Below are 26,811 nucleotides of genomic sequence, written 5' to 3' on the forward strand. Positions count from 1 at the left end.
AAGTAGCTCTGGAAGCAGGGAAGAGTGCCTGCTTTAATTTTAACAATGTCTTCCTCTAGAAACATGCAGTCAGCCAAAATGGGGTTTGGCTTGCTGGTGACGTTACTGTAGCGCAGATAACGTGGGCCATTCATTTATAAGCGCTGCTTTTTGTGCATGGGAGGAAACAAGATACCAGCAGCAGGATATTGATTTGGCTCCTGTTTTCTAGATCCTCTTGGATAACTGTTACATACTCACTGTTACACATATGTATAGCTGTTATAAATTGGCATTGGTTGGTAGCTTGCTGCCTAGAAAAGGACAGTAAGGAGTGAAATGCTTTCCTGGCCTGTGGAAGTCCAGGCTTTGTTCCGCTTCTGCTGCAGTTACCCTGGATTGAGTCATTTAATTTCCTTGTCCTTACTTACAGAAGGGGAATAGTAGTGCATTCATCCATCACAGAGGTCTAGCAAAGATAAATCCAATAAAATCACTGATGATCCAAGGCACAACAGTGAGAGAGGTCATAACAAAAAAAAAAAAATAGGTAAACAGATGCTGGGTTTCAGCCAGCCCTTTCATTCTACCCCTCCATTTGAAGTCTTTTTCTAAGCCAGTTTTGCTTGTTCAGTAAAAGATGCATCCTGGGGGCAGCCGTCTAACTGCCAGCTGTGAAATGTCAAGGATACTTAAACAAGGCTTTCCGCCCTTGTGCGTGGTACCGGGGAGGACCCTGTGTGAAGAGGCGATTAACACTGTTGGCTGATTACAGGTTTCAGACCTTTATGAATAAAACAATTGCGTTCCAGCCAGAAGTGCTGAATGCCTTTCTTAATCAAAGCTCTCAGCTCCCCTGTAAGGCAGGGATAATTGGTCTGTCCTACATGCTGAGAAATTGGAGAGCAATTTAACATAACGTGCTCTCAAAAGCAACAGAGCACCCCAAACCCAAGGTGCTGTTTGTTTTCAATAAGCCTAAGGAGCCAGGGTGTCAAATTAATTTTTAAGGCATGGCTTAGGGCCCTTGGGAAGATATTTCCTATTTAACCTTCCCCAAGGTTTGCTTTTTATTCCTCTGTCTCTGGTCTTTTCTTATTCCCTGCTTTTCTCATTTGCACAATAACCAAGTTGCTGTAGTTTCACCTTCCTGCTTGTTGGGTGGGATCAGTCATTCATTGGTTTCCTTCTGTTGTTAGCTGCTTTGTTTGTTTTATGTCAGGGGATTTATTTTCTTAATTTTTGGATTTTCTGTTTTTAGTACCTGGCCTGAAGTAAAGCTGACTCATGAACAGCAGAAGATTTTGAATCACAAAATTGAGTGTGGTCAAAGAGTGAAAATTATGGCATTTGCAGGTAAAAGGCTAAAATTATGTTGTAGGAATGAATGCATAACCTCTAATTTCACCCCTTCCCTCCCTGCTTCTTCTGTCCGAGGAACTGTGTGGATGTCAAGGGTGTTAGCTTTACTTTTAATCAATAAAAAAAAATCAGAGCAGGCTTTTGCAGAGAAATAGGAATGGGAAGCATGGTGCTGGTTACTGCCATGCAAGCTAGGTAAATGTCATATTCAGACAGGATGCTGAAACCAAGTGTTTGATTGCTGTCAATGACTGCCCAGAGCACCTTGTCAGGGAACCCAGGAGAGGAGAAGCAACTCGCCGTGTGTTACTTAGCCATGTGCTGAGCCTGTTTCAACAGTATTATTGTCCACAGGCCACTAGACAGAGTCGCTTTTACTTGTTTAGGTTTAGCATCCCTGTAGGAGCAACACAAGCCAAGAAATATTCTGCACTTGTGCACCGTTTTGAAAAGGGGAATTGCATCAAATTCAAGGAGCCTATTTAAAAAGGAAAAGTAAATAATCTCCATCCACCTGCAGAGAGTTTCCTTTAAAGACACCATACTGGAGGCTCAGAGCTAAGGCATGCTCTCTGCCAGAACAGACTTGCAAAAGGACATGTACAGCTAAGCACCACAGTACAGAAGCCACTAACAGTGGTTTCTTATTTCTGTTTTTCTTATGTTTGTTTCCTGTGTACCATTCATTTTATGATCTGGACTGCATCATGCAGGAGGTGTAAAGGAGCATGTTAAGGGTGAAGTGGCCAAACCAGTAGCTGAGTGTGGTTTTTTGCTGAAAGCTGCTATGACAGTGGAGTTACAGGGAGATGTGGGAGCAATCTACCAGTGAGCCCAATATCTGTACCAAGTGTATTTGGTTTGTGTGGCAGGGTTTTGGTAGCCAGGGGGCTACAGGGGTGGCTTCTGTGAGAAGCTGCTAGAAGCCTCCCCCATGTCTGATAGAGCTGGCCAAGGCAAAGCCCATCAGCAATGGTGGGAGTGCCTCTGGGATTAAGAAGGGGAAAAACCCCTGGGGGCAGAACAACAGCAGTGGAGAGAGAAGTGATACTATGTGAGAGCAACATCCCTGCAGCCCCCCGGTCAGCGCAGGAGGGGCTCCGGGCACCAGAGCAGAGATTCCCCGGCAGCCCATGGTGAAGCCCATGGTGAGGCAGGCTGTGCCCTCAGCCCTTGGAGGTCCATGGAGGAGCAGATCCCCACCTGGAGCCCATGGGGGACCCCGTGCTGGGGCAGGGGGATGCCCAAAGGAGGCTGTGACCCTGTGGGCAGCCCATGCTGGAGCAGGCTCCTGGCAGGACCTGTGGTCCCATGGAGAGAGGAGCCCCGGCTGGAGCAGGGTTGCTGGCCCGTGGGGGGCCAGGCTGGAGCAGCCTTAAGGACTGTACCCTGTGGGAGGGACTCACGCTGGAGAAGTTCATGGAGGCCTGTCTCCCGTGGGAGGGACCTCACGCTGGAGCAGGGGAAGAGTGTGAGGAGGAAGGAGCAGCAGAGACAATGTGTGATGGGCTGACCACAACTCTCATTCCCCATCCTCCTGTGCCCTTCAGGAGGAGGAGGCAGAGGAAACTGGGCGTGAAGTTGAGCCTGGGAAGAAGAGAGGAGTGGGGGGAAAGTGTTTTAAGATTTAGCTTCTGTTTCTCGTTAGCCTATACTGATTTGATTGGCAATAAATTAAAAATTTCCCTGATTCTGTTTTGCCCATGATGGTAATTGCTGAGTGATCTCCCTGTCCTTATCTCAACCAACAAGCTTTTAATTATATTTCCTCTCCCCTGCCCAGCTGGGGAGGGGAGTGATAGAGCAGTTTTGGTGGGCACCTGATATCCAGCCAGGGTCATACCACCACACCAGGCAAAATAGTAAAAGATCCTCATGGTCTTCATGAATGAATAGTTGGTTAAAAGCTAGGAGGCAAAAGTGGGAGCAGGTGGTCAGTTTTCTGCACAGAGAGCAGTAACTGCTGGAGTCCTGGAGAGGTCTGTGCTGGGACCTGCTTTGTCCAATATTCACAAGTCATCTGGAAGGAGTGTGAACAACAAGGTGGCAAAGTTTGCTGACACTGTGTCATCGCTGAGGATATGAAAAGGGGTAAAGAAGGAAATGTGCAGAGCTCTTCTTGTCTCAAGTCTTTGTTTTGGATGGTATCCCACAAGTGAAGCATTTTCCGTAAGGTGTGGACAGTGCTGTCTGGCAGCAAACTGGAGTAAAGGAGAGCATCATTAGCGGGAGATCCTATAAGAAGACGAGCCCATGAATCATTAAAAAGAGTAATTTTCACATTTCATTTACCAAGCTGTCTTTCAAAAGAACCAGTACCTTCATGTATGCTCAGACTTCTAGAATATTGGGTGGTAAAATTATTTTTTTAAAAAAAGCTTTTAAGCTGCAGACTGTAATTTTTCAAAGCTGCTTTGCTCCACAGCTTCTGATTTCAGTTGAGTCAGTGAATAAATTCCCATTAGCTTCAAATAGTCCTGCTGTACAGGGAGGAGAAGGTAAAGCTGATGAGAGGTGTGTGGATTCATTCATTCCTGACTCTGGATGCTTTATTCTTCACTTTCTTCTGTTCTTCAGGTACAGGAAAGACCTCAACCTTGGTTAAGTATGCGGAGAAGTTTGCTGATCTGAATTTCCTTTACGTGACATTTAACAAAGCTGTTGCAGAGAGGGGAAGGAGTGTCTTTCCCAGAAACGTTACATGCAAGACTTTCCATTCATTAGCATATGGAAGTGTCGGCAAACAGTGAGTGGGGATTTTAGATTCCTTTGTTGAAGGCTAGTGGAGCAGGGAAAAGAAATGGCAGAAAAGGAAAGTCTAGTTTTGAAGTAAGCCTCCAGGATGGTTTTGAAGTAAGCCTCCAGGATGTGAGGAAGCAAAAATAACGGGGGATATTATTCCTTTCACCTGCTTCAAGCCAGACTGTGAGTTATGGTTTCTGAATTCTTTCAGATTGAATGGGTCAGTGATTTTAGCATCTGCGTGAGCCTGGAGAAACAGATTCCTTGCCCTGCTCTGGCCTAGGCTGTGCTGACATAAGTCCCATTGCTGTTCTGGGGGCTGTTCATCCTGCCCATGTTTGTAGCCCAGGAGCACTTCACAGTGAGATAGAAAGCCAATGAAAATGGCTTTTTCCCATTTACACTTCAGTGGTACAACCACTCTACATGCTGCTTTTCTTTAGCCAGAGGAGGGGGTTTCTTAACCTGAGTTGTTCTAATGATACAGTTTCTGGCCAATTATGTTGGTACATCTAAAATGCAGAAAGAAGGGAAAATGAGCCACGAGCTGGAAGAAGAGAGGAATCTTCTCACCTGGCTCTGAAAACAATCTGTAATTGCAGGGGTGAATGCTGGGAATATCTCTCTGGCTCAAGTTTTCACCTATAAAATCTATAAAATGAAGAAGTTTGTGCTTCCACCAGGACAAATATATGCAGATTTTAAATATATTCCATTACTAGGTCAAAGTAGGTGTATAAAACAGCTTCTGCAAGTGTTAGTGTGCAACAGAAGTGAAAATGAGCTTGCTTTTCCAGTAGGCTTTTCATGTGTGTTTCAACATGTCTCTTATTTTTTGTCATCTGTGGCACAGCTACAGAGAAAAAGGCAAGCTGAACTTCTCCAAGATGTCAGTTTACTACATCAGTTCCCTTATCCAGAACCACAAGGAACAATCTCTGTTCATAAGAGGGAAAACAGTCTTGCAGACCCTTGAAAACTTTTTTGCTTCTTCAGATGAAGAGATCTGTGAAGAGCACACTCCTGTGTGGTTCAGAAATACTCATGGTGAGAGAAAACTTGTCAGTCAAGTAGAAAAGGAAGTGAGTATCTAAGGTAAAGCAAGACTTGCGCTGCAAGGTTTAAAGGGGCTGTAGTTATTCCTTATCTTTCATAGTTCAGAGGTATTTGTGCTTCAGCTGTAAGAAACGACTGTAAAAATATTTTTTCCTGTGGTGACAAATCCAGAGGAACTGGGGCCTGTTTGTTCTCCCTGTTTGCACAGCTGATTTCTAGAGAGGAGATTATCACTGTCTCTGCTCAATGCAAGTGTTTCTTCCCTGCAAGGAAAAGAGAGGAGAGGTTGCATGTATTTATATCAGTGCCTGAACGGCGTTGTGATGTTACATGTAAAGACAATAAACGTTTTCGTAGTCATTTTGAAACGCAGAGCCAAACCCAAAAATTCTCATTTAGAGTACAGGCATCTTAGCAAAACTTAAAAGAGTAGCACTGGCACTGCAAACATTGTGGGCTGGAGTTGTGGAGAAGATTAGCCTTTCTGCTCCACCTTGATCACATCTGATCAGATCCAGTCCAGCCAGCAGAAATCCAATTTGCGATCATTATTTCTAGCAGGGAATGAATTGACAGCCTCAGAATATTAAATATCTTCAGGAACCTTGCAAGCTGTCCAGAGAAGCCAAAATAAACACAAAGTCTGTGTTAATATGCAAATGTTCGGGGGTATTGTATTATGCTGTCCTGATAGCCAAGCCAAAGAAATGTTTTCAGGGGACTGCATTTGGAAAAGACTGTTGAGGAGAAGTTAACTAGTGGTGATGCAGAAGAGAGGTAGGAGGAGAAAGATCTGCTGTGCCGTGACTATTTTTCTGCTCAAAGCAATCTATCCAGACCCTTTGGTTTTCTCTTTCTAGATTAATGTGAAAGAGGCGAAAGAGATATGGCACAATATGAAGAAGCTGGATGGAGATGTAGAGAAGAAATACAAGATGACTTGTGATGGTAAGAGTACAGATTTCAAATCCCTTCAGACAGAGAGCTGTAGTAGAAAACTACATGGATTCATACTTCTTACTTCTGGCTGTGCACCAGGAATGAGCATCAAAAAGTATAAAATTCCTGTTCTCCTGCCACTAGCTCACCAGGGAGCTCACAACAGACCCAAAGGGTGGAAGTTTGTTCATTTTTACGGTTTGGCCATGGAAAATGGTGGAACTCTTCAGATGTGTGATTGGCAACAAAATTGTTGAAATAGTGGGTGAGACAGTGGGCAGAATGAGTGCTAACAGTGAGTGATTCTTCCTTCCTGCCAGCATGTCCTTTCCTCTTGCTTCTTAGCATGTGTGCAGATAGTCCCAAGGGTAGCTAGGGAAAACCTTTTTCCTTGTCATTTTTTTTGTGCATTAAGGGTTTTGGAGTCATCAGCACAGCTGCCTTCCTCCAGTGCAGTCAGGTTGGTTTGGGTCACTTTTGGTTTTTTCATCCTTCATAAAACCAAGAGAGACAGAGCAACATCTGGGAGCAGTGGCGATTTTTGCAGCCCCTCCAAATGTCATACATTCCAAGCAAGAAGTAGGGCCAGAAACATTTTGGGGGTTTTTAAGGGACTTGTTTTAAAGATCATGGTGTTTTATTGTGAGAAAATTACCCTCTCACATGTTTTGTTCTTTCAGGTTATTTGAAACTTTGGCAGCTCAGCAAGCCTCAGCTCTCAGGATATGATGCCATTTTTGTTGATGAAGCACAGGACTGCACTCCAGGTGAGTGCATACGTGAGGCAGAGCTGCAACCTTCCTAAGCACTTTACAGAGAGGATGTTTGTGTGCTCAGGGGTGTGTGAGAAGTGGCACAATTAAAAAAAAATTTGCCCCTCAGCTGTAACGTTAGAACTGACCCTTTGCTTGGTCCCAGATCCTTGCAAATTCAGTAAGGCAGCTTGTAAGCAGGCTACAAGAGTACACGTGCATCAGCTTGAGGGGTTGCTTTCAGTTGCTTTGGGCATCTGGATGTGCCATCCAGACTATTTTGCTATTGCTTTGCTGCTAACAGAGAAAAACATAACACCAGCATAGCCAAGGACATGGTTTATTACAAGAGTAGTGAGACATTAAATGCTTCAGCTGTCAGAACAGCAGAGCTGCTCCATCCCACCCTGGCATGGGGTGCAGGTCTTACCTGTTCCTTGCACCACCCCAGAGATTCCTGAGTCACACAGCAGAAAGCTGCTGACTTTCTTTGCCAGGGATATGGAGAATAGCTCTCTGTGGCAAAACAGGTTGAATTGGTTCTGCAAAGGGATCTAAGTGGACTGAACTGTGTGCTGAGTAGCAAAAGAAGGGGGGCAGAAGAAGGCCTGGTCTTTTCAGAAAATGTTAAATCTGCTCAATGGCTTCATCAGACCATCTCCCACTTGTACTGCCTCAAGACGTGGTCACGTGAGGCTTGGCTGTGCTTTTGCAGCTGCACGCAATGCAAGCACTTGCTCTACCAGCATCACCAAGCCTTGGACAGGCTTGATCAAAGTGGACCAAAGGGCTTGCTGAGGTGTGCATTAAGTCACTGTGCAGGCATGCAGCATGTCCAGATTGCTGGGAATGGGTAGTGGATTTGTGCTGGGCTCACAAGCATGGGAATAAGATGCTGTGGAGCTCCAGTCCAGGAAAAAATACCATCATGGAAGGATGTTTGTAGAGCTCACAGTCAGCTGCATGCTTCCCTTTGCCTCTCCCCAGCCTGTTGTCTCCCACAGCTGTGTTGACCCCTTCTTAAGTGCTGCAAGCCATCAGGCAAGAGACATTGTACAGTTCACTCTTGTTTATGAGCAGGCTTCCCCTTAATGCTCTGATGTTTTCCTGCAGCCATCGTGGATATTGTGCTGTCGCAGACATGTGGCATAATCCTCGTAGGAGACCCTCACCAGCAGATCTATAGCTTCCGAGGTGCTGTCAATACCCTCTACAGAGTGCCTCACAGCCATGTCTACTATCTCACTCAGGTAAGTTGAGGGTCTTCTTCTGTCCTTCCCTGGATAGATACCTAATGCAGTGGAAAATGTATGTTTCACATCCTTTTTCAGAAGGCATCTAACAGCCAGATATGTTGAGTTGGTTGCCGTGGAGGGTTTGCATTGCCTGGATTAGTTGTGCGCTTTGCTGTTCACACTCTGCACTGCAGAGCTCCTTTGTGCCTTTTAGCAGAGTGATCCCATCACTAGGAAAGTTATGTGGCTTGAAAAATGGGTATGGGGGTAGAGACCTTAGTATATGGCTTATTTCAAGGTGATCCCCTCTTTGCTGGGTTAGTTCTCAGCTCTGGCTGAGTAGGCAGTAGCAGATATCCTCCTTGCTTATATTGCCAGTCAGTTATGACAGTGGGTCCCATGCAGAGAGATGAAGGAGTTCAGAGCAAGGACATGAATTTTGTTCTGGCAGTGACCTCTTTTAAATAAACCCACATTGATTAAGGAGGATGTATTTGCTGGCTGTACACATGATCTTTTTTTCGGGCTCTGCACAAACTCCAGCATTGCCACCTCTGTCCCACCATCATCCCTTTGTCCATGATATCTCCTGCCCTGTTTGTCTGCCAAGGGCATAATTTTCTTGAACAGCTTCAGCTTTGCCCTGAATTTTCCCTGGAAGAGAGCTCCTGCCTTCTTTCAGCTCAAGTGATGCTTGTGTCTCCAGGCTGGATTACCTAACTTGCTACTGTGCCAGCTGAAAGCTCATCCTGATTAGTTTTTTGGCCTGATTAGCCACATGAGTACAACAATTCTCACAGCTAATACAAGGGAGGAACTACCCCTTGGGAATCCTTGCAGAATGAATCAGTTTAAACCAGCAATACAAGCTGCAATCCATCCAGCTCCTGAGCCAGAATGGCCACCAAACTCATCCACCTGAACTGCCTTTTCCCCTTGCACCATGCCAGCCTTGCCAAGGGGCAGGAGCCAGGGACAGGCACATGAGAACAGGGACAGGCTTTATTTACAGTGACAACATCTTGTGACAAGCCTTGGGACCAGCCTTGTATCACCTCGCTTGTGGAGATTTTTATGGGTAACAAGATTTTCCATTTCTCTTCACTGGTGGAAGTGTGCTCAGCCTTAACTGGTGTGTTTTAGTTGTGGTGTTAGTGAAATTTTATTAGGGCTTTGACTTCGCAGCACTTTGGCCCCAGACCTACAGGTTAGGAAACCATACAGAGCAACCCTCAGCCCTGCTCTGCTGCTACAGCCCCTCACCGCTCCAGCAGCCCAGCCAAGTGAGAGATTGGCTTCTTTTCCCCCACCTCTAGCATCTGCCCTGCTGCAGGACAGATGTGCCATGTCACAGTAACTTACTGGGGAAAAGTGTTGGCAGTGGCAGCTCTTGAGGTGGAGAGGCTGGAAACCACGTTTTGCCCTTTATGGTAGTCCCATCTCACAGCACAGTTCCTATTGCCTCAGGATTTCCAGGAATAGTTCGGGGGGATTTGGGTGCCTTTTCTAAGAGAAAGGGTGTCTAGAAGGTTGGTGGGAATTGTATAGTTCTATATATAGTAATACTTCTGTAGGTTGTAACAAGTTCATTTTCTTTTCCTGCTATTTCCTTTATTTTTCCACATAGAGTTTCAGATTTGGTCCTGAAATAGCTTACGTTGGAGCAACCATTCTGGATGTCTGCAAGAAGATCAGGAATAAGACATTAGTGGGTGGAAACCAAAAGGGTAAGTTGTGTCGGTGCATCTGTTGGCTCAGTCAGCTCTCTTCAGTGACTGGAAGTTGCAGGGCTACTGCATAACAGAGTGTCTCAGGACTAATCCTGATTTATGAAGATCTTTGTGTTTAGATACCTGCTTTTTAACTGTCCTGGCTAACGGAGAATTTCTTCATGCAGGTGATGTGAGGGGCAGCATGGAAGGGAAGATAACAGTCTTATCACGAAGCAATTTTAACGTGTTTGAGGATGCTGTGAAACTTACTGGAAAAGAGAGACCGATTAAAATACACATCATTGGGGTAAGGGGAAATTGCCAATGCGTCTTTCATGTCCCAACTACAAATCTGCAAGCCTGTCAGCACTTGTAGCAGCGACACCTACTTGGGGCTTGAAATAGGTGTGGCTAATCTGCTGTCTGCAGCACCCAGGTTTAAAACTAATATTCAAGGAGAAAGCAGCAATCTGTTGTGGCTGGAGAAGAGTTATTTGGAGCAGCTGTTCTCAAATCTGTGCAGGCTAGGCTCCTTTTTTAGGTTCGTCTGGCCCTTTTTTCATCAGGCTCAGGTGGCACAGCATCAGCTCCAGTCTGCTGGATAGGGCTGGGGCAGAGGAAGAGTGATATATGGCTGTAACAAGTTGCTGTGAGTATTTGCATTAGATGGAGTGCTGCTGACTGCCTTTGGCTGCTGGCAATAACACAGTGTTCCTGCTTTAGGGAAATAAAAATCAGCTGTAATTGCAGGCTGAGTATACAAAGCAATGAAAGGCAGTTGGCTGCGCCTAGAGAGAATACACATTTTTTAAGCTCCCTTGAGAGATGGAGACAATGGTTGGAGCTGAAGGTGACCTTTGGGCTTGTAGATGCCACACAGGGCTGTGCTGTGCTTATTACTAATTTCAGTCCTATGATGTTCTGGTCCCTGTCTCAATACACCCAGGAAAGCCAGGAAAAGTTAGTGCAGCAGCCTTTTTGGTGAGGGAAATGGGGATTTTCAGCAATGATGAACATTAACTCCTTGAGGGAGCAACAGTTCTGTTGCTCAAACAGTTTCAGTTTGCACTGAATTTTTATTTGCAAAAAGCACCCATGTATCTGGAAGAGTGTGTGTGTGTGTGTGCACACGCACATCTGCAGAAATTCACATGCTTGAATTGCAGGAAGGTTTTAATAAGACTCCACATTTCAGAAGCCTCAGAGGAATCATTGGTTTTCAAACTCTGAATCATCGATACCAAGGATTTAATGTGAGATCTTGTTCTGCACCCGGAAATGTAGAAGCTCAGGCACAATGAACAGATGTCCTAGAGCTGAACAGGTTTGAGGATGAGCCTGCTCTTTTGAATTTTAGGCTGATCTTTTAAGTTTTTAATCTTTTTTTTTTTTTTTTTTTTTTTTTTTCCCACCAGAAAGCTGCATATGCAATGAGCGTTTGAACTGACTGCCCAGTACTGAAAACCTCCTCTGCTTTTGCAGTTTGGAATAAGTCTAAATTCAGAGTGATGCTTCTTTTGATGGAACAAAAAAAACTGAATTTGAAAACAAGGGGGGAAAAATACTTTCTGAAAGTAAAAATGGCCAAAGCAAAGCATTTTGGTTTCGTTTACATTGAAATGGAAACATTTACAGTCAGTTTAGCAAATTTATCTTTGTTGTGGTGGCCCATCGCTTCAGGAAAGAGGATGCAGTTGTACCTGGAGCTTGCTGTCCTGTGAAACAGCTTGGAGTCAATAGGCCAGCAACATTTTTGGCATAACAGGCTTTTAAAGTTGGTTTTGAAAAAGCAGTATGCAGCTATTAAAAGCTAAAATGACCAAGGACTGAACTTTTTTTTTCTGTTAGCAGAAGAGAAAACATTATAGAAATAATTTTTTTCATTGAAAAGGCTTTGAATATCAAATTCTGCTGTAGCTGTGTTACAGTGCCAGTCGGACAGTATCCTCTTCTCTTCTTGCTGTCCATCTGTCCATCTGCAGAGCGAGAGCAAGCTGGATCATTGCCTTTTCAGCCATCTTTGATTATGCTACAGCTCCAGGGATTTCAGGAAAACAGCTCTTCATCTTCAACACATTTCCCTGATTCCCTTCCTCTTAATACCAATAACCACTGGGCCCTGCTAGGTTGTGTAGGAACCCTAGACAGCACCTTTACTCCTGTATATTAAGCTAAATTGATGTTTATTTTAGGGGCTTGTCCGTTTTGGCCTGAGCAGAATTTGTGATATTTGGAAGCTCAGTCAACCTGCAGATGAACGGAAGAAATGTGAGTATGTCGTTACACTTCTCTGTGTGTGTGATTCTCCCTGCAGCAGTGCGGGTTTTTTAGGTTTTGCTGTGGTGATGGAAAGTGACACGCTTCTTGGTGGTTTATTTTCTATTTCCTCATTAAGTTATCTGTTGCAAATGGACTTCTTAATGGGCTGTGCTATTTTGGCTGCTTGAGTGGCTGACGTTAAAACCAGAACCACCAAAACTGGGGGGTCTGTGTCATGCAGCCCTCCCCAGCTTTCCTCTGCGATGCCTTGTCTTGAGTGCAAGAGCCCAGGAAACTCATAGATTAGGACTTTTTCCTATGTTTTCTGATTTGATGTCATTTTTCATTTGTCTTAGGCTTTTCCTACTTTGCTTATTTTTTTTTAAACCTGCTGTGTTGAATGCTGTCACTTCCTATATGGATATCACGTAGGAAATAAATAATTCATTTAAAATCTCTCGGCAGCAGTAGGCAAGTATTGTTAGATATGGGGCACAGAGACAAACAAAGCATATACTGAACTGCCACAACTGATTGATTACATGGGTGTTGTTACTGGTTCTTTGGAACGTGAGCTACCAGGAAAACTCCTTGCCATCTGTGTAAGAAGAATAATGCATGTTGGAAGGGCCCTGGGGCTGTCTGCCCTGAGCCCCTGCTCCAGTGTGCTGAATTCACATTAAAGTCTTTTCAGACTGCTCAGAGTCTTTTCCCTTCAGTTTCCAAATATCTCTGGGGACAAGGTTGTGCAGACTTTCTAGGACACATGCTTTAGAAATGAGAGAGCTCAGTGAATGTTTGCCAGCTGCTCTCTCCTGAGCTCCTTAAACTTCCGTACCCTTTATAGTACGCTAGCGCTGTAGCTCAAAGTGATGCTGTTTTGTGAGACTACCTGCTCCAATGAGCATGTTGAGCTTTGATGGTGTTTTGCATCAGTAAAGAGAAAATACTGAGTAAAAACCACCCGTCACAGAGCAAGGAGTATATCCCAAACCCATTCATACCACAGTGGCAGTCCATCCACTGTCCCACACTTGCCTTCCCTAGTACTTACTTTGAAACTTGATTAGAATGTAAAAGTTCTTTATATGCATCTGTCAAATAAACTCACGTCATGTGCTACCTCCTTTTCAGCAAACCTTGTTATAAATGACTCCTTTATCAAAAAATGGGAAGAAACTCGGGGCCTCGTCAGTTTAAAGAAATATGCACAGCACACCGATGACAAAGACCTGGAAGTGAAGATTGCAATAGTGGAGAAATACAAAGAGCGGATCCCTGAACTGGTACAGAAGATTGAGAGCAGCCACGTGTCACAAGAAGCCATGGCAGGTAAAGCCAAGCTGTGTCTTTGTTAGAGGAGCAAATTCAGGTCTTTTCTCAATCTATCTTCAGTGCTGAATCCACCTTGTTCTGCAAAACGGCTGCGTTTGGATCAGATCGGGTTTTTAGGAGAAAGGAAGTTGAACAGCAGCTTCTGGGATACATTTGGGACTCCAGGTGGAGTTCAGTGCAATGAATCTGCCACCAAAGGATTGCTTCATGTGACTTTGCTGAGGAAAATAAACCTTTGGACGTGGTATTTCCTACATTTGGAAAGCCCTAGGACTTTATTCTGCTTTTTGGGATTTCTGTTGGAGTTGCTTTGCAACTTGCTGACTAAAATTTGAGGAGGGGACAAAGCAGTCAAGTAAAAAATAAAGCACATTCCTGTTTGGGAGTTGGGGCTGAGGCTCAGGCTGTTGACAACCAGGCATTTTCCTTGGCGAGGAAGTTGTCTTCAGCAGTCTAGACTCCTGCTTTACTTCTGATTTATATTTGGAGAGAAGTGAAATGAATGCAGAATGAAATACTTTCATTTGACTCAGTGCCTCATGAAATTAAAAATACCGTTATTGCTCTGATGACCCATCTTTTTTCCTTCTTGTTCCCCACGTGCGGTGGTTACAGACTACATAATAGGTACTGTCCATCAAGCCAAAGGCCTGGAGTTCGATACGGTGCTGATTGCAGATGACTTTGTGAAAGTACCGTGTCTTGGTGGCAATTACCAGAGAGCTAACTTCATTATCGGTAAGAGAACAGCTGTGCGCGGTGCCCATCCTGATCTGAAGGGGGGAAAGGAAAGTGTGCTGCCTGCGCTTATCCTGCAAGCCCATGCTTCTCGGCATTTCAAGCGCCCCCGGCTGCCCTAGTGATTATCAATCTTGTAGTTTCCTTCACAGTGAAACAGGGGCAGGGGAATATTCCTGCAGTCAAGCTTGTAGCCATCTAGCAACAAAGACCAGCTCCACACCTGGGAAAGACACTGCTTTCCTTAGGTGGCACAGTTCATGCCTTGGAAGAGCTGGTTGCTTCCCAGTGAGCAGAGAGGAGCCTGCAGAGTGAATCTAGAGACTGAGAAGTTTCTCCAGTGCCAAGTCTGTGCCTGGGAGGTGGGAAAACATGTAGCAGTGAACTGCTTCTCCAGGCAGATAGAGACCTGCATTTGCTTGGAGGGAGAAACATGGAATGAGGCAGGAGCTATTGGTAGTGTCAGGAACTGCACAGCAAACACAGGAGAGTGCTGCACAGCCGTGCTGCTCTGCAAGTTCACACTCTCCCAGAGAAGCACCAAGTGTCCTTCCAGACATACTAGCTGAAGCATTAGAAGAATGGCAGAGCTGTTCATTCTTGGCCTCTAAAGCTATTGATGATCTTTCCTCCAACCTAGACATGTATCCTGAGGATGAATGGAACCTGCTCTATGTAGCAGTGACACGCGCAAAGAAGTATTTGCTGATGTCAAAGTCCCTGGAAGACCTTTTAGCACTGGCTGGGGTAAGTGAAATCTTTCCAAGGTAAGCAAATGCTGGAGTGGGACAATTGAGGGCCCTGATACCCATGCTTTGTAGCACACTGCCCCAAAGCAAGCCATCATCGTGTGCAATCTGGCTGAGCCACCCTGCCTGTGAACTGCAGCAGCTCCTCAGCTGATGTGTGAGCACTCCAGAGGCAGAGCAAATGGCCCGGGAGGGCAAACTCCCAGGCATGTTGCTGTCTCCTGAAGATTTAGAGTCTCAGGGCAGCTTTGCAAGTGATGACATCTTGGGCAGGATGGGCAGCTGCCAGTTTAAAAAAGTGCCAAGAGACTCAGCACCCACTTTCCATAAAATCTGCACATCTCTGATTATTATGTTTGAAGTCGGGGTGTTAATTTATTGCCAGCCAAGTCAGTATTAGGGTAATGAGAAATAGAAGCTAAATCTTAAAACACCTTCTCCACACCCCTCCCTTCTTCCCACGCTCAACTTCACGCCCAATTTCCTCTACCCCCTCCTCCTGAGTGGCACAGGGGAACCAGGAATGGGGGCTCCTTACTCCTCACGCTCTTCCCCTGCTCCAGCGTGGGGTCCCTCCCACGGGAGACAGGCCTCCATGAACTCCTCCAGCGTGAGTCCCTCCCACGGGGTACAGTCCCTCAGGCCCAGGCTGCTCCAGTGCTGGTCCCCGTAGGGGCACAAGCCCCACCAGCAACCCTGCCCCAGCCGGGGCTCCTCTCTCCATGGGACCACAGGTCCTGCCAGGAGCCTGCTCCAGCATGGGCTGCCCACAGGGTCACAGCCTCCTTTGGGCATCCCCCTGCCCCAGCACGGGGTCCCCCATGGGCTCCAGGTGGGGATCTGCTCCTCCATGGACCTCCAAGGGCTGAGGGCACAGCCTGCCTCACCATGGGCTTCACCATGGGCTGCCGGGGAATCTCTGCTCTGGTGCCCGGAGCCCCTCCTGCGCTGACCGGGGGGCTGCAGGGATGTTGCTCTCACATAGTATCACTTCTCTCTGGCTGCAATTTGTTGTGCAGTTTTTTCCCCCTTCTTAAATAAGTTATCCCAGAGGCACTCCCACCATTGCTGACGGGCTCAGCCTTGGCCAACAGTGGGTCCATCTGGGAGCCGGCTGGCATTGGTACTATCGGACATGGGGGAAGCTTCTAGCAGCTTCTCACAGAAGCCACCCTTGCGGCCCCCTGCTAACCAAAACCTTGGTTTTGGCCATGCAAACCCAGTACAACACTACTCTGTGCTGTGATTTCAGTAGCAAGAACAAGGTTGCCGTGTGGTTTTTTCCACAGTCCTTGCATTTGGGTGTTGTCTTCCACGTATTCTGACTTTTTATCTCAGTACAAATGTGTAGATTCCCCTTTTTTCTATCTGTAGTGGTTACCAGCTCGTTCTTACTTCACTTCCTTCCTTGCGAGCTCCTGCTGGCTCTGCTTGATTTTTGTTGTCACCAAGGGTTTGGGGTTTTTTTGTTGTTGGTTTGTTGTTTTTTTTTTTTAAAAAATAATGGAATCATAGAATCATTTATGTTGGGAAAGACCTTTGAGATCATAAATCCAACCATTAACCCAGCACTGCCGAGCCCACCACTCAACCATGTCCCTGAGCACCACATCTACACCTCTTTTAAATGCCTCCAGGGATGGTGACTCCATCATCTCCCTGGGCAGCCTGTGCCAGTGCTTACACCTTTTGGGTGAAAGGTTTTTCCTCGTCTCCATCTAAACCTCCCCTGGCGCAGCTTGAGGCTGTTTCCTGACATCCTGTTGTTACTTGGGAGCAGAGACCGACCCCCACCTCGCTGCAACCTCCTGTCAGGCAGTTGTAGGGAGCGAGAAGGTCCCCGCTGAGCCCCCCCTCTCCAGGCTGACCCCCCCCCCAGCTCCCCCCCCCACCCCCCACCAGCCCTGTGCCCCTGCCCGGCTCTGGACACGCTCCAGCCCCTCAGTGTCTGTCCTGCAGTGAGGGGCCCAACACTGCACACGGGATCCGAGGTGCGGCCCCACCAGTGCCCAGTGCAGGGGGACCATCACTGCCCTGGCCCTGCTGGCCGCACTGTTACAGATACAAGCCAGGACACTGTTGGCTGCCTTGGCCACCTGGGCAACCATGTTGCAAGTCACTTCCCAGGGGTTTAAAAAAAGTATGAAACAACCTGTTCCAGTATCTCTGCTCCCTCTGAGTGTTGTTCCCTTTTTTTCTTGTTTGTTAGGAACATTTCCTTCGGGTGGAGCTGATGAGTGAGGCAGTGCAGCACGGGGCCACCATTGCTTGTTCTGTGCCACAGTGTACGGAAACACTTCAGTCCAGGCTGGTTGTGAAGAAGCTCCCTTTGACTCATGTAGGTCCCCTCCCTGGCGTTCTGAGGTCATGTTTCTAAGTCAGGAGCCTTCACAAGCTGCTCCAGTTGCTGGCGGGGCAGCTGCGCTCTGTGACTGTTCTGAGCTATCGTACTGGGGAGGGACAGTCAGGGCGCTACGCTTTAGTGGAAGTGAGCAGGGAACATCCCACAGCTGGATCTCCCACCCACAGCTCACTGGCCCTTTACTTCTGCTCTCAACCCCAGCTTGTAACTGGGGGTGATTTCCCAAGCACATGATCTGGTGTGATGTTGCAGTTCCCACAGATCCACTCAAGCCTTAACCTTTCTTCTGAGACTAATTGTGGTCTCCGGTGGGGCCAGTTTTGGGGTTTTGTTGTGTCAGATCCCATATCTGACTCTTAAGAGCCAAGGTTGAGGCCATGCAACATCCATCTGGGATTAGCAGAGCACCTCTCGCCCCAGTGACAATCTGACTTTTGGGGCCGGTTTGAGTTTTAATCCCACCTTCTGGCTCTGGGGTAGATCCAGGGACATTTTGGTTGCAGCTGTTAAACAAGCTGTCACATAGGGGATTTCCTCACAAGGTAGGTGGCAGGAGATGCTTTGGGCATATTGTTCTCTTCCCTGGATGTGAGGGGGTTGCATTTGAGATTGGAAGCAGAGGTAGTGTTCTTTCAGTCTTCCTCTTCTCTGAAATCTCTTTTTCTCCCACAGAGCGATGGCAGCAGGGATGCAGGTGGCTACCTTTGCCACTCTTGTGCGCAGCAGCGCTTTGGCTCTCTGATGCCGCTCACCTTTTTCCCAGAGCTTCAGGAACAGCCTGTCCAGCTCTAACAAAGCCCTCCAGCTCCCCAGAGCCACCCTGGGTACAGGACAAGGCCTGTTGTCACATCCCAGCTCCAAAATCAGGTGGATATTGGAGCAGGGTTTCAGATCAGCTCTGAGAGGAACCCTCTAAGCTATCTGCAAGGAGTTCTCCAGCCCTGCCTTGCCTTCCCAGAGCTGGTCAGCATGGCCTGCTCTGCATCACTGCACAGAAGAATATCCACTATATAAACAGTATTAGACAGGACGGCGCTTTTTTTGAGAATTACCCCTTCGTTACTTCTGTCACCAGAAAACACCTCCAGTGACCAAACTGCCAGGATATCTGTGCCTATTCCATCACATCATGTCTCTGTGAAATCCCTCTGATCCATCAGAAGAAATGTGACACTGAAAAGTACCCAAAGAAATGCTTTATTCTTGGAAAATGCATTTTTCACTATCAGCTCTAGAAGTCATTAATCTCTCCCGACTAAATTAATTTTCCTTACTTGCAGCCAAGGGATTTCCCCAGACTATTTCCCTTCTCCTGCAGCAAACCATAAGGGAATGAGAGAGGCAGTGTCTGAAGAACTGCTTTCATTTACTTTCAGTCTAACTCTGATAAACTGGAGAGCGTTTTTCATCCTGAAATTAAATTTGTTTAAAAAAAAAAATAAAAATAGCCTTGAGGTTTTCTTTTTTCTTTCCCCTTCTGTTAAGAAATCATCTTGGGTTGCATTTATTTACTGGCCATCACAGCAGCAGTGGTGCAAGCAGCATGGTGCTCTTGTAAACGGTGGCTTACGCTCTGCGTTTGAAGACAGCATTGACTCGTCATACCAGAACCTGTGTCATGCAGAGAGCCAAAAAACTGATCTCATGTGAAACTGAATCTGATGTTGGAAGAGATCTGCTCTTGGACATGGGCCCAGAGCCATGAGCCATACCTGCTGGAAGAAGCTCGTGTATCCTTTTGATTTCCATTGAATGGTAGTTGTTTCACTAGCTCTTCTTTCACTTTCAAAGCACCAAGTCCAGATCAGGCTTTCCCTGTTCTGCTCACGTAAGCATGGGCAGAAGTTCACCCAAGACTTGGATGTTGAATGTAACCACCGAGCTCAGTGCAGACGTTGGACCAGGCACCTCCAGTGATCCAGCCTCACCTGTTTTCCAGCCATCCTGTGGTACGCTGGGGAGAGGCAGTGCCACTGCTGGAGGGCTTTGTCTGTCACACATCCACAGTGCTGCTTCCTCCAGCTCCAACAGTCCGGATCAGTGGCACAAACAGGAGGACAAGACACAGCAGTGTGGAAGTTAAGTTGTTAGATACCTACTGCTTTCTAGCTGACTGCTAAAGCCCCTTTTGCTGTCCAGCTGAGAAATAGCAGCTGCCACCTTGTTGTCACCCTTTGCCTCGACAGGACTGCAGTACTGGTGGCTGGTGAGCCCTTTCTGCTGTGGAGGTGGATTTCACCCCAACCCCGCTCCTGTCTGTCCTCACTGTCCTCCCCACCATCATGGCTGCTGAGATGCCCAACCAGACAAAAAATCAACTGCTCTGTGTGCATTTTATATACAATATATACATGTTTATACATAAAAAGACATCAGCATAAAACTGCCATCAGTATAAAACTTATATGAGTTCTGTATCAAGGGAAAATGAGTGGATAACAACTGATGATGGATGAAGGGAAGACATGCAAAGGAAAGTATTTCCTAGGTCGTGTTATTGCCTTCAGTCTTTGATAGTGTCTGTCCCTGAACTGCATACGAGGGCTCACCTCGTACAGCATCAGCACCCTTCACTGCGCTTGCGGGCTCACAGGCGAATGGCTGAAAGAGAGCAGGAGGGGGGTGAGGATGCAGCGGAGGGATGCTCGGCTGGGTGCCTCTCTGTCTGACAAGCAGCGCTGCTTTCTGATTTTTGGGGCAAAGTGGCTCTAGTGATGGGGCTGGCGTCCAGCTAGCCCAAATCTGGCTTTGCTCTGGGCCAGTCAATAGGCACTTCTTAGGGCAGGGCAGCCCAGCTTCACCCCCAGCACCCAAACCACATCCCCTGTACCCTAAATGCTCTCTGCTGGGGCAGGCAGCCCCCACCCTGCTCCCTGCTGACCACCAGCACCCGCAGGACTGCCTCCTCTGAATTCTGGCTCCCGATGCAGGATGCCCACCGCTTGTGCGCCACCCGGAGTGCCTGTGGGGCTCACCCACCCACCACTCAGCCGCAACATGGGACACCCGCACACCTTTGGGCGCTCAAGCCGTCTCATCCACTGGAGTCACTTGTTCAGGCTGGGAAGAGTGGCCACATGTCCCTGGTGCAAGGATGCTCCACGCAGAGGGCATCTGGGGACCAGAATGTCCTCTGCCACATGCTTCCACCACTCGGGGAAGTATCTGGCTTTCCATCTGAGCCCCGAGCATCCTCCAGGCTGGTGGGTGCCACAGAGTTGCCCAGCGGTGGGTGCTCAGCCCATGGGGAAGACACCAGGTGGCAGCATCTCGTTCTCAGCAGCAGGAGCCACCAAGGGGATGGCCGTCCCTGGCACCGTGTAGCCCTGCCCTGTGCGCCTGTGGAGGGGAGAGGAGCGGTGCTGGCACCCCAAGGCCTATCCCTGGCTTTCAGGAAAGCACAGAGGCCAAGGACAACTCATCACCAGGGTGAAAAGACCTCGCGGGGCTCGGCACACTTACATTTTCATCCTCCAGCAGCAGCAGGCCACAACACCGGCAACCACCAGCACCGGGAGCCCTGTGGGAAAGATGCAGTGGCCGATGAGCATCTTGCAATGCACAGCTGAAGGCACAGGCTGGCTCAAACAAAACAGCTCTGCAAAGAGCCGAAAATGCTTTGTGCACATTCACCCCACCCCAGGAAGAAATTTGGGTGCTGCATCCTTCCCCCCTTGGAAGCATTGCCCTCAAACATGGCATAAACCCCCCACAGCCTGAGGAGGGCTTTTAAGCTAAAATATAAAGGAAAACAAGCCCCTGCTTGCCAAAATAATGCTTTTTGCCCAACTTACCAATGGAATAGGCCAGGGTCTGGATGGAAACTGGAAAAGAAGAGAGAAATGGAGATTTTTAGCTGCAAAGCTGGGAAAAGGGGGGGATGCTGCGGGATTTGGAGAGAAGGAAAAAAATGCATTGAAAAAGTAAAAGAGCCTTTTCTGGGTGAAGGTAGACCCACTGGTGGGTTATTTTCCCCGGGGAGGTGGCCTGACCTGCGGCATAGTGTGGAGGGGGGGTGGGCAGTGGGGTTGTCCCCAGAGGTGACCCCAGGGCTGTCCCCTCTCCTGTTGTGGATGTGTCCAGTGGTGGGGGCATCTCCCACGGTGTGGATGTCTCTGGTGATGGCCCATCAGGTTCTGGTGGCACAGCTGAGTGGCTGGCAGCTCCTGGTAGCCCAGGCGTTGCTGCTGGAGAGGGATTGGAGGTCGGGCTGGTGTTGGTGGTTCCTCCTGGGAAAATGGTGTAAAACCTTTTAATTTCAAAAATTAAAAGGCACACTCCAGGCAGAACCATTATTTCAGTGCTCAGCCTTGTGCCTGCTTTGGGCAGGTTGCATCGAGGGCAAATAATGCCCATCCAGCAGCTACAAAATGGCATAATTTCACACAATTGCATTAATTTGATCATGCCATTGAAATATTTTGCTTTCCACACCACAGTAGTTGTGGTTTTGCCACAGCCACAGTCACGGCGGCCCCAAACCAAAGCCCATGGGCTGCGTTTGCCCCTTCCTCACCCCTCTGGGTCATCCTCTCGGTGTGCGGTGCAGTTGGGAGCTCAGGGCTGGGAGTTTGTGGAGGTAAAGCCGGGTCTCCTTTGGGAAAACACAATGTGGAGACACCGTCAGTGGCAGTGCCCATGCCACCTTTGATCCTCCTCCGTCATACTAGTGATGGAGGTGTCCCCCTTTCCCGGTCCCCATTGTGTCCTGGCTGCTGAGCGAGGGCTTACGGATGCATTGCAGCGTGGTGTTGGTCCAGTCAGGCTTGGTGGAGCCATCACGGAGGATGCATTGGATGAGGCTGGAGGTACCGGCTTTGCGCTTGTAGCCCAGGTTACAGGTGTAGCGCAGGCGGGTGTTGAGGAGGGTGTTGTTGCCCACATTGATGTGCGCGTTGGCCACATCCTTGGGGTGGCTGCATCGCACTGACACTGGAGGGAGGGTAAAAAAATAAAGAGATGGAGAGATCACAATAGGGAATGAAGCTCAGCTTGCTGTGCTGAATGGTACGCAAGGAGGTCAAATCCTGCCTGGGGGTGGATATGGGGAATTGGTACTGCCCTGGGGCTAGGAGAGCGTCATCCAGCCTCCAGAAGACAGTGGTAAGATGGCTGTGCCTGTGCACAGGGGATGGAGAAGGGAACAGCTCTGTTTCCAGAACATTTATAGTTACTTGTAGCAGCTCCTCCAGCTGCCAAAGACTTTTCACAGAATTTCATACCCCTGCAGTGACCATCCTGGGCCAGCAGCCCCAGCTGCATCCTGCCACCAGCTGCTGTATTTAGCTGTGGTCACCACCCCCTTTTATCTCCACCAGTTTTGTAGCTGGACCTGAAAAATTCCAGCAGCTGCAGGAGTCCTCCAGCCACTTCCCAGGGCTTTTTCCCCACTGGAGGCTGCAGCCCATGGCCCTAGAGGCAGCTGAAATCTGAGCATCACATGGCTGAACAATGGGGTAGCGATGGGCTATGATTTACGAATCTTCTTATCCCCAGAAGGGCTCGTGCTTCCCCTTTGGCCTTGAGTTGAGGTCGATTTTGCAAGGGGGTGTTGCAATTTCACTTATTTTTCTGGAGCAATGGTGAAAGTTTCTCAGCTGCCCCGAGACTGTGCCCGCACCTAGACCCCTGCCACAGCGTGGGAACGGCTCACTCAACAGCCCTGGCCACTGCCAGCTTTTGTCCCCCAATGTGAGCCGCTGTGGAGAGGTGATGCTTCAGTGCCAGCATGGAGAGATGCACAGTGGGGATAAATCAATATACAGCCAGGCTGGAGTGGCTTACAGCTGGGATGGGGCAATGCATAGCTGGGATGTGATGCACAACCCGGATGGAGCGATGCACAACCCGTATGGATCAATGCATGGCCAGGATGAGGTGCACAGCTGGGATGGAGCAATGCACAGCCAGGATGTGATGCACAGCATGGATGAATTGATGCCCAGCATGGATGGAGCAATGCCCAGCTGGGATGATGCACATTTGGTACGGAGGAATGCACGGTTGGGCTGGTATCAGGAGTGGGGTGGTGATGGGAACACAGTGGGGCCAGGAGAGCAATGGCAGTGAGGACAAGAGCACAACAGGGGTGGGAAAGTGCTGGTGATGGGGATAGGAGCCCGCTGGGGACAGGGGTGTGATGGCAGTGGGAACAGGAGCATGATGGAGATGAGAGCACAATGGAGATAGCAGCACGAAGGGGATACAGAAGGAGCACGGTGGCAGTGAGGACAGGAAGATGACATGCTCCCCCAGGCACCAAAACCACACAGAGATAAAAATCTTAATCTTAAAAAAAGCCTCCCCAAATTATTATGTATCCCCAGAACATCCCAGGGAGGGTCTGCTCCATTTCAGTGCTCAGTGGGTCCGTGCCATGTCCCCTGGCATCGGGACGGCCTGAAGAGCTGCAGCTGCCATGCCCAGAGGACATGGGCGATGCTGCAGCCACACATAAGCACGTCGGTTCTCAGCCTTCTCTCAAGGCGGTGGTGAAATTTCTGGGAGCATTTCAAGGAAGCTCCACAGGCTGTTTCACAACACCCTTGCATGTCACCACACCTGAAGCCGTGCCATAAAATGAACTAAAAGCTCTTCCAGTGTCAAGATAACCCGCAACCGTGTCTAACAAAAATGTCCAGGAAAAACAAGGACTTGCAAGTCCTACTTATGCCTTTCAGCTTTTAAACCACATCTTGTCATCCCATTCCCACCGAAGCACCTTTTTTCTGGTTGATCTGACTGTAAAATAATCTCCTCTTCCAAAAAATGCCCAAGTCCTTTGATGACAGAACCGCAGTGTCTCTGCTCTCCAAGATTGCACCATCACTGTACAAATTTCAGTTAGTTTGATGAAATAAAGCATGTGCCATGGGGGAAAAGGGGAGAATATTGTTGAGGATTCAGGTTTCCAGCACTGCCACAGCCCTGGAGTTGTGCGGCTAAGATTTAGGCTTCCTTTTATACCTCAGTAGTGAATTGAAAATTATGTCAAACACAGATGGGTGGGGAGAGCCATGACCATGATAAAACTCTGCCTTCCAAGCAAGGAGATCTGCAGTAACTACAAGCCTGTCTCTTATTTGCTTTGAAGTACATTGATCAAATTCCCTGGATCTGCACACTGCTGGAGACTTATACACAGCAAAAAACAACATCTGTCTTCTGTTTTCCTGTTTCGTTCAAGGAAAAACTGACAAGATTCTCCCAGGGTGGCCAAAAACCTCTCCCTGCTTGTCTCTGTTCCTCTGAGCTTTGCCAGCTGAGTTTTCCCATTCATGTCTCGGCTCTAGTGCTCATTGTTTCATTAGCCAACCTCCCAAATGAGCCATGGTGCCCGGTACCAGTCTTCCTGGGAAAATACCCCCAGCTGCTTTATTTCCATCTGAATTCCCTGCCTCCTGCTGATATTAAATTTCCAGGTTGAAACACGCGCACAATATTCAGGGGGGGGTTATATTTGCACGAATTGACCACATGTTTTTGCTTTGCTTATTTTGGCTTTCCTCACCAGCAATCTCAAATGAAGCCAGCGAGGATGAGCTCATCCCAGCATGCTGGGATGCAAATGACATAGGTGCTGGGTGGCGGGGAGGAGCTGGGGGGGATCAGCCTGGAGAGGGGCGGCTCAGGGGGGACCTTCTCGCTCCCTACAACTGCCTGACAGGAGGTTGCAGCGAGGGGGGGGTCGGTCTCTGCTCCCAAGTAACAACAGGATGTGAGGAAACAGCCTCAAGCTGCGCCAGGGGAGGTTTAGATGGAGATGAGGAAAAATGTCTTCACCGAAAAAGGTGTCAAGCACTGGCACAGGCTGCCCAGGGAGGTGAAGGAGTCACCATCCCTGGAGGCATTTAAAAGAGGTGTAGATGTGGTGCTCAGGGACATGGTTGAGTGGTGGGCTCGGCAGTACTGGGTTAATGGTTGGATTTCATGATCTCAAAGGTCTTTCTCAACCTAAACGATTCTATGATTCTATGCTTCTGGAGAGGCGAGACACAACGAAACATTCCCAGTCCAGCAGCGATGCTTGGCTGCCAAGGAGCCACAGCCCCATGGAAAACCCACAGACCCCACCCAGGGTGAAACCCTGCGGCGATGCAGCTCCCTTGAGTCCATCACACCGACCCTAAAAGTCACCCCCAGCCTCCCTGGACATCGGGGATCAGGGATGGGGGGTGGGGTGGGGCGGGCGGGAGGTGGCCACCCGGGGGTGACAAGGAGAATGCAGGGTGCAGCCTGGGCACCTCAGGAAGCAACGTGGGTGCCCCGGGGGGAGTGCGGGCAACCCACCAGGGGAGGGCACCTAGAGAGGGGTGTGGTCACGCGGGGGCAGCGGGGGCACTCCGGGGAGCGGCGTGGAGTCCCCGAGTGGGTGCTCGGGTAGACCGGGGCGCAGTGCGGGCACTCCGGGAGCGGAGCGGGCACCCCGGGGACGGCGACGGCGCCCCGGCGGCGGGCCAGGCAGCCCGGGGGACCCCGTTTACCGGTGTCGGCGGCGGCCCAGGGCAGCAAGAGGGCGACGGTCCCGCAGAGCAGCAGCAGCGGCGGCGGCCGCGCCATGGGCCGGCGGCGGCGGCCCCGGGGCCGGGCCGGGCTGGGGGGCTCAGGGTTCCCGCGGGGGCTCCGCGGCGCTGCCCCGCCGCCAGCCGCCGCCGCCGGACATGTCCAGCGTGGTTCCAGTCGCTTCCCTTTCGCTTTCGCTTTCGCACCGGGGCTACCGACCCAGACGCACCGCCCTGCCGGGATGGGGGCCCGGGGTAGGGAGGGGATGCAGTGCCCGGGGCGGGGCGGGGTGGCAATGCCCGGGGTGGGTGGGGATTTGGTACCTGAGAGGGGATGCAATACCCAGGAGGGGATGCAGTACCGGGGGTTATGAGATACCCGGGGGGGGGGAAGGATGCAACACTCAGGAAGGGATGCAATACGGGGGGGTGGAATGTGAGATACCCACGGGGACGAACCAATACTGGAGGGCTGAAATACCTGAAAAGGGGGTGCATTACCCAGGGGAGTGCAATACCAGGGGGATATGATGCCCGGGGCAGGGGAGACAGCACCTCTAGAGAAAGCAGTGCCTGGGGCGATGCAATACCTGGGGGTTGCTGCAGTACTCAGCTGAAAGCTGTGATACCCAGGAGGATGTGGTGACCAGGGTGGATGTGGTAGCAGCGGGATGCAGGATCTGGGGGAGGGATGGAATTCTGGGCAGAAGATGATGCAACACTTGGCATGGGGATACACTGCCCAGGGGGATGTGGTACCCAGGGGTGCAATTCCTCCCCTCCAGTTCCTGGGGGGAATCTGGCTGGGTGCAATGCCCGGGGGCTACACAGGACCCTGGGGATGCAGATATCCCAGTGCTGGAGCTTGCTAGTCCCCAGGCAAACCTCAAAAGTGGAAATCAAGTTATGATTCAAGGCCCTGGAAGATATACTGAGGGCTCCAACCTGTGGTGTGCCTGAGACTGCACTGCTTCTACAGGTCCAGCTTACAACAAATCTTCTCAAAACTGCCCTGTGGCTCTTTGCTTGTGACCTCTTGGCTTTGTCTGTCTCCATTCCTTCTTCTATTGACTGTAAGTCACTTTGTCTT

The 26,811-nt window shown here is 49.1% G+C and overlaps 2 protein-coding genes across 8 annotated transcripts in view; one reads left to right on the top strand and one right to left on the bottom strand.

The window, feature by feature from the left end:
* FBH1 (F-box DNA helicase 1) overlaps positions 1-20,154 on the top strand; it is a 33,664-nt gene extending 13,510 nt beyond the window's left edge. For 2 of the 4 annotated variants that reach the window (XM_080390663.1, XM_080390664.1), the window contains 14 exons: positions 1,241-1,335; positions 3,919-4,087; positions 4,937-5,165; positions 6,000-6,087; positions 6,759-6,845; positions 7,944-8,080; positions 9,693-9,792; positions 9,963-10,084; positions 11,970-12,045; positions 13,171-13,368; positions 13,987-14,109; positions 14,750-14,856; positions 17,068-17,196; positions 17,893-20,152. In XM_080390663.1, coding sequence (XP_080246789.1) covers positions 1,241-1,335; positions 3,919-4,087; positions 4,937-5,165; positions 6,000-6,087; positions 6,759-6,845; positions 7,944-8,080; positions 9,693-9,792; positions 9,963-10,084; positions 11,970-12,045; positions 13,171-13,368; positions 13,987-14,109; positions 14,750-14,856; positions 17,068-17,196; positions 17,893-18,012 — 1,780 coding nt within the window. In that variant the 3' untranslated portion in view covers positions 18,013-20,152. Of the gene's footprint in view, positions 1-1,240; positions 1,336-3,918; positions 4,088-4,936; positions 5,166-5,999; positions 6,088-6,758; positions 6,846-7,943; positions 8,081-9,692; positions 9,793-9,962; positions 10,085-11,969; positions 12,046-13,170; positions 13,369-13,986; positions 14,110-14,749; positions 14,857-17,067; positions 17,197-17,892 lie in introns of all 4 variants that reach the window. The other 2 variants (XM_080390666.1, XM_080390665.1) reach the window with 2 other exon arrangements.
* Positions 18,402-25,992, bottom strand: IL15RA (interleukin 15 receptor subunit alpha). Of its 4 annotated transcripts, none has more exons than XR_013928661.1 (8): positions 25,704-25,992; positions 21,952-22,152; positions 21,737-21,814; positions 21,213-21,449; positions 21,015-21,044; positions 20,683-20,740; positions 20,235-20,559; positions 18,402-19,821 (listed from the first exon to the last, which is right to left on the bottom strand). XR_013928661.1 is itself a non-coding variant. In XM_080390701.1 (7 exons), exons 1-7 carry the CDS (start codon positions 25,777-25,779, stop codon positions 20,457-20,459), a joined length of 783 nt encoding a protein of 260 aa, XP_080246827.1. In that variant the 5' UTR covers positions 25,780-25,992; the 3' UTR covers positions 18,402-20,456. The 4 variants fall into 4 exon arrangements, 1 of the variants encoding a protein (XP_080246827.1); XR_013928662.1 differs by having other exon boundaries at positions 18,402-18,831; positions 18,933-20,559; XR_013928663.1 differs by having other exon boundaries at positions 18,402-18,856; positions 18,933-20,559.
* Between the last annotated feature and the right edge of the window lie 819 nt (positions 25,993-26,811).

The sequence above is a fragment of the Falco punctatus genome (genome assembly GCF_963210335.1).
Source record: "Falco punctatus genome assembly, chromosome: 6".
NCBI classification, from domain to species: domain Eukaryota; kingdom Metazoa; phylum Chordata; class Aves; order Falconiformes; family Falconidae; genus Falco; species Falco punctatus.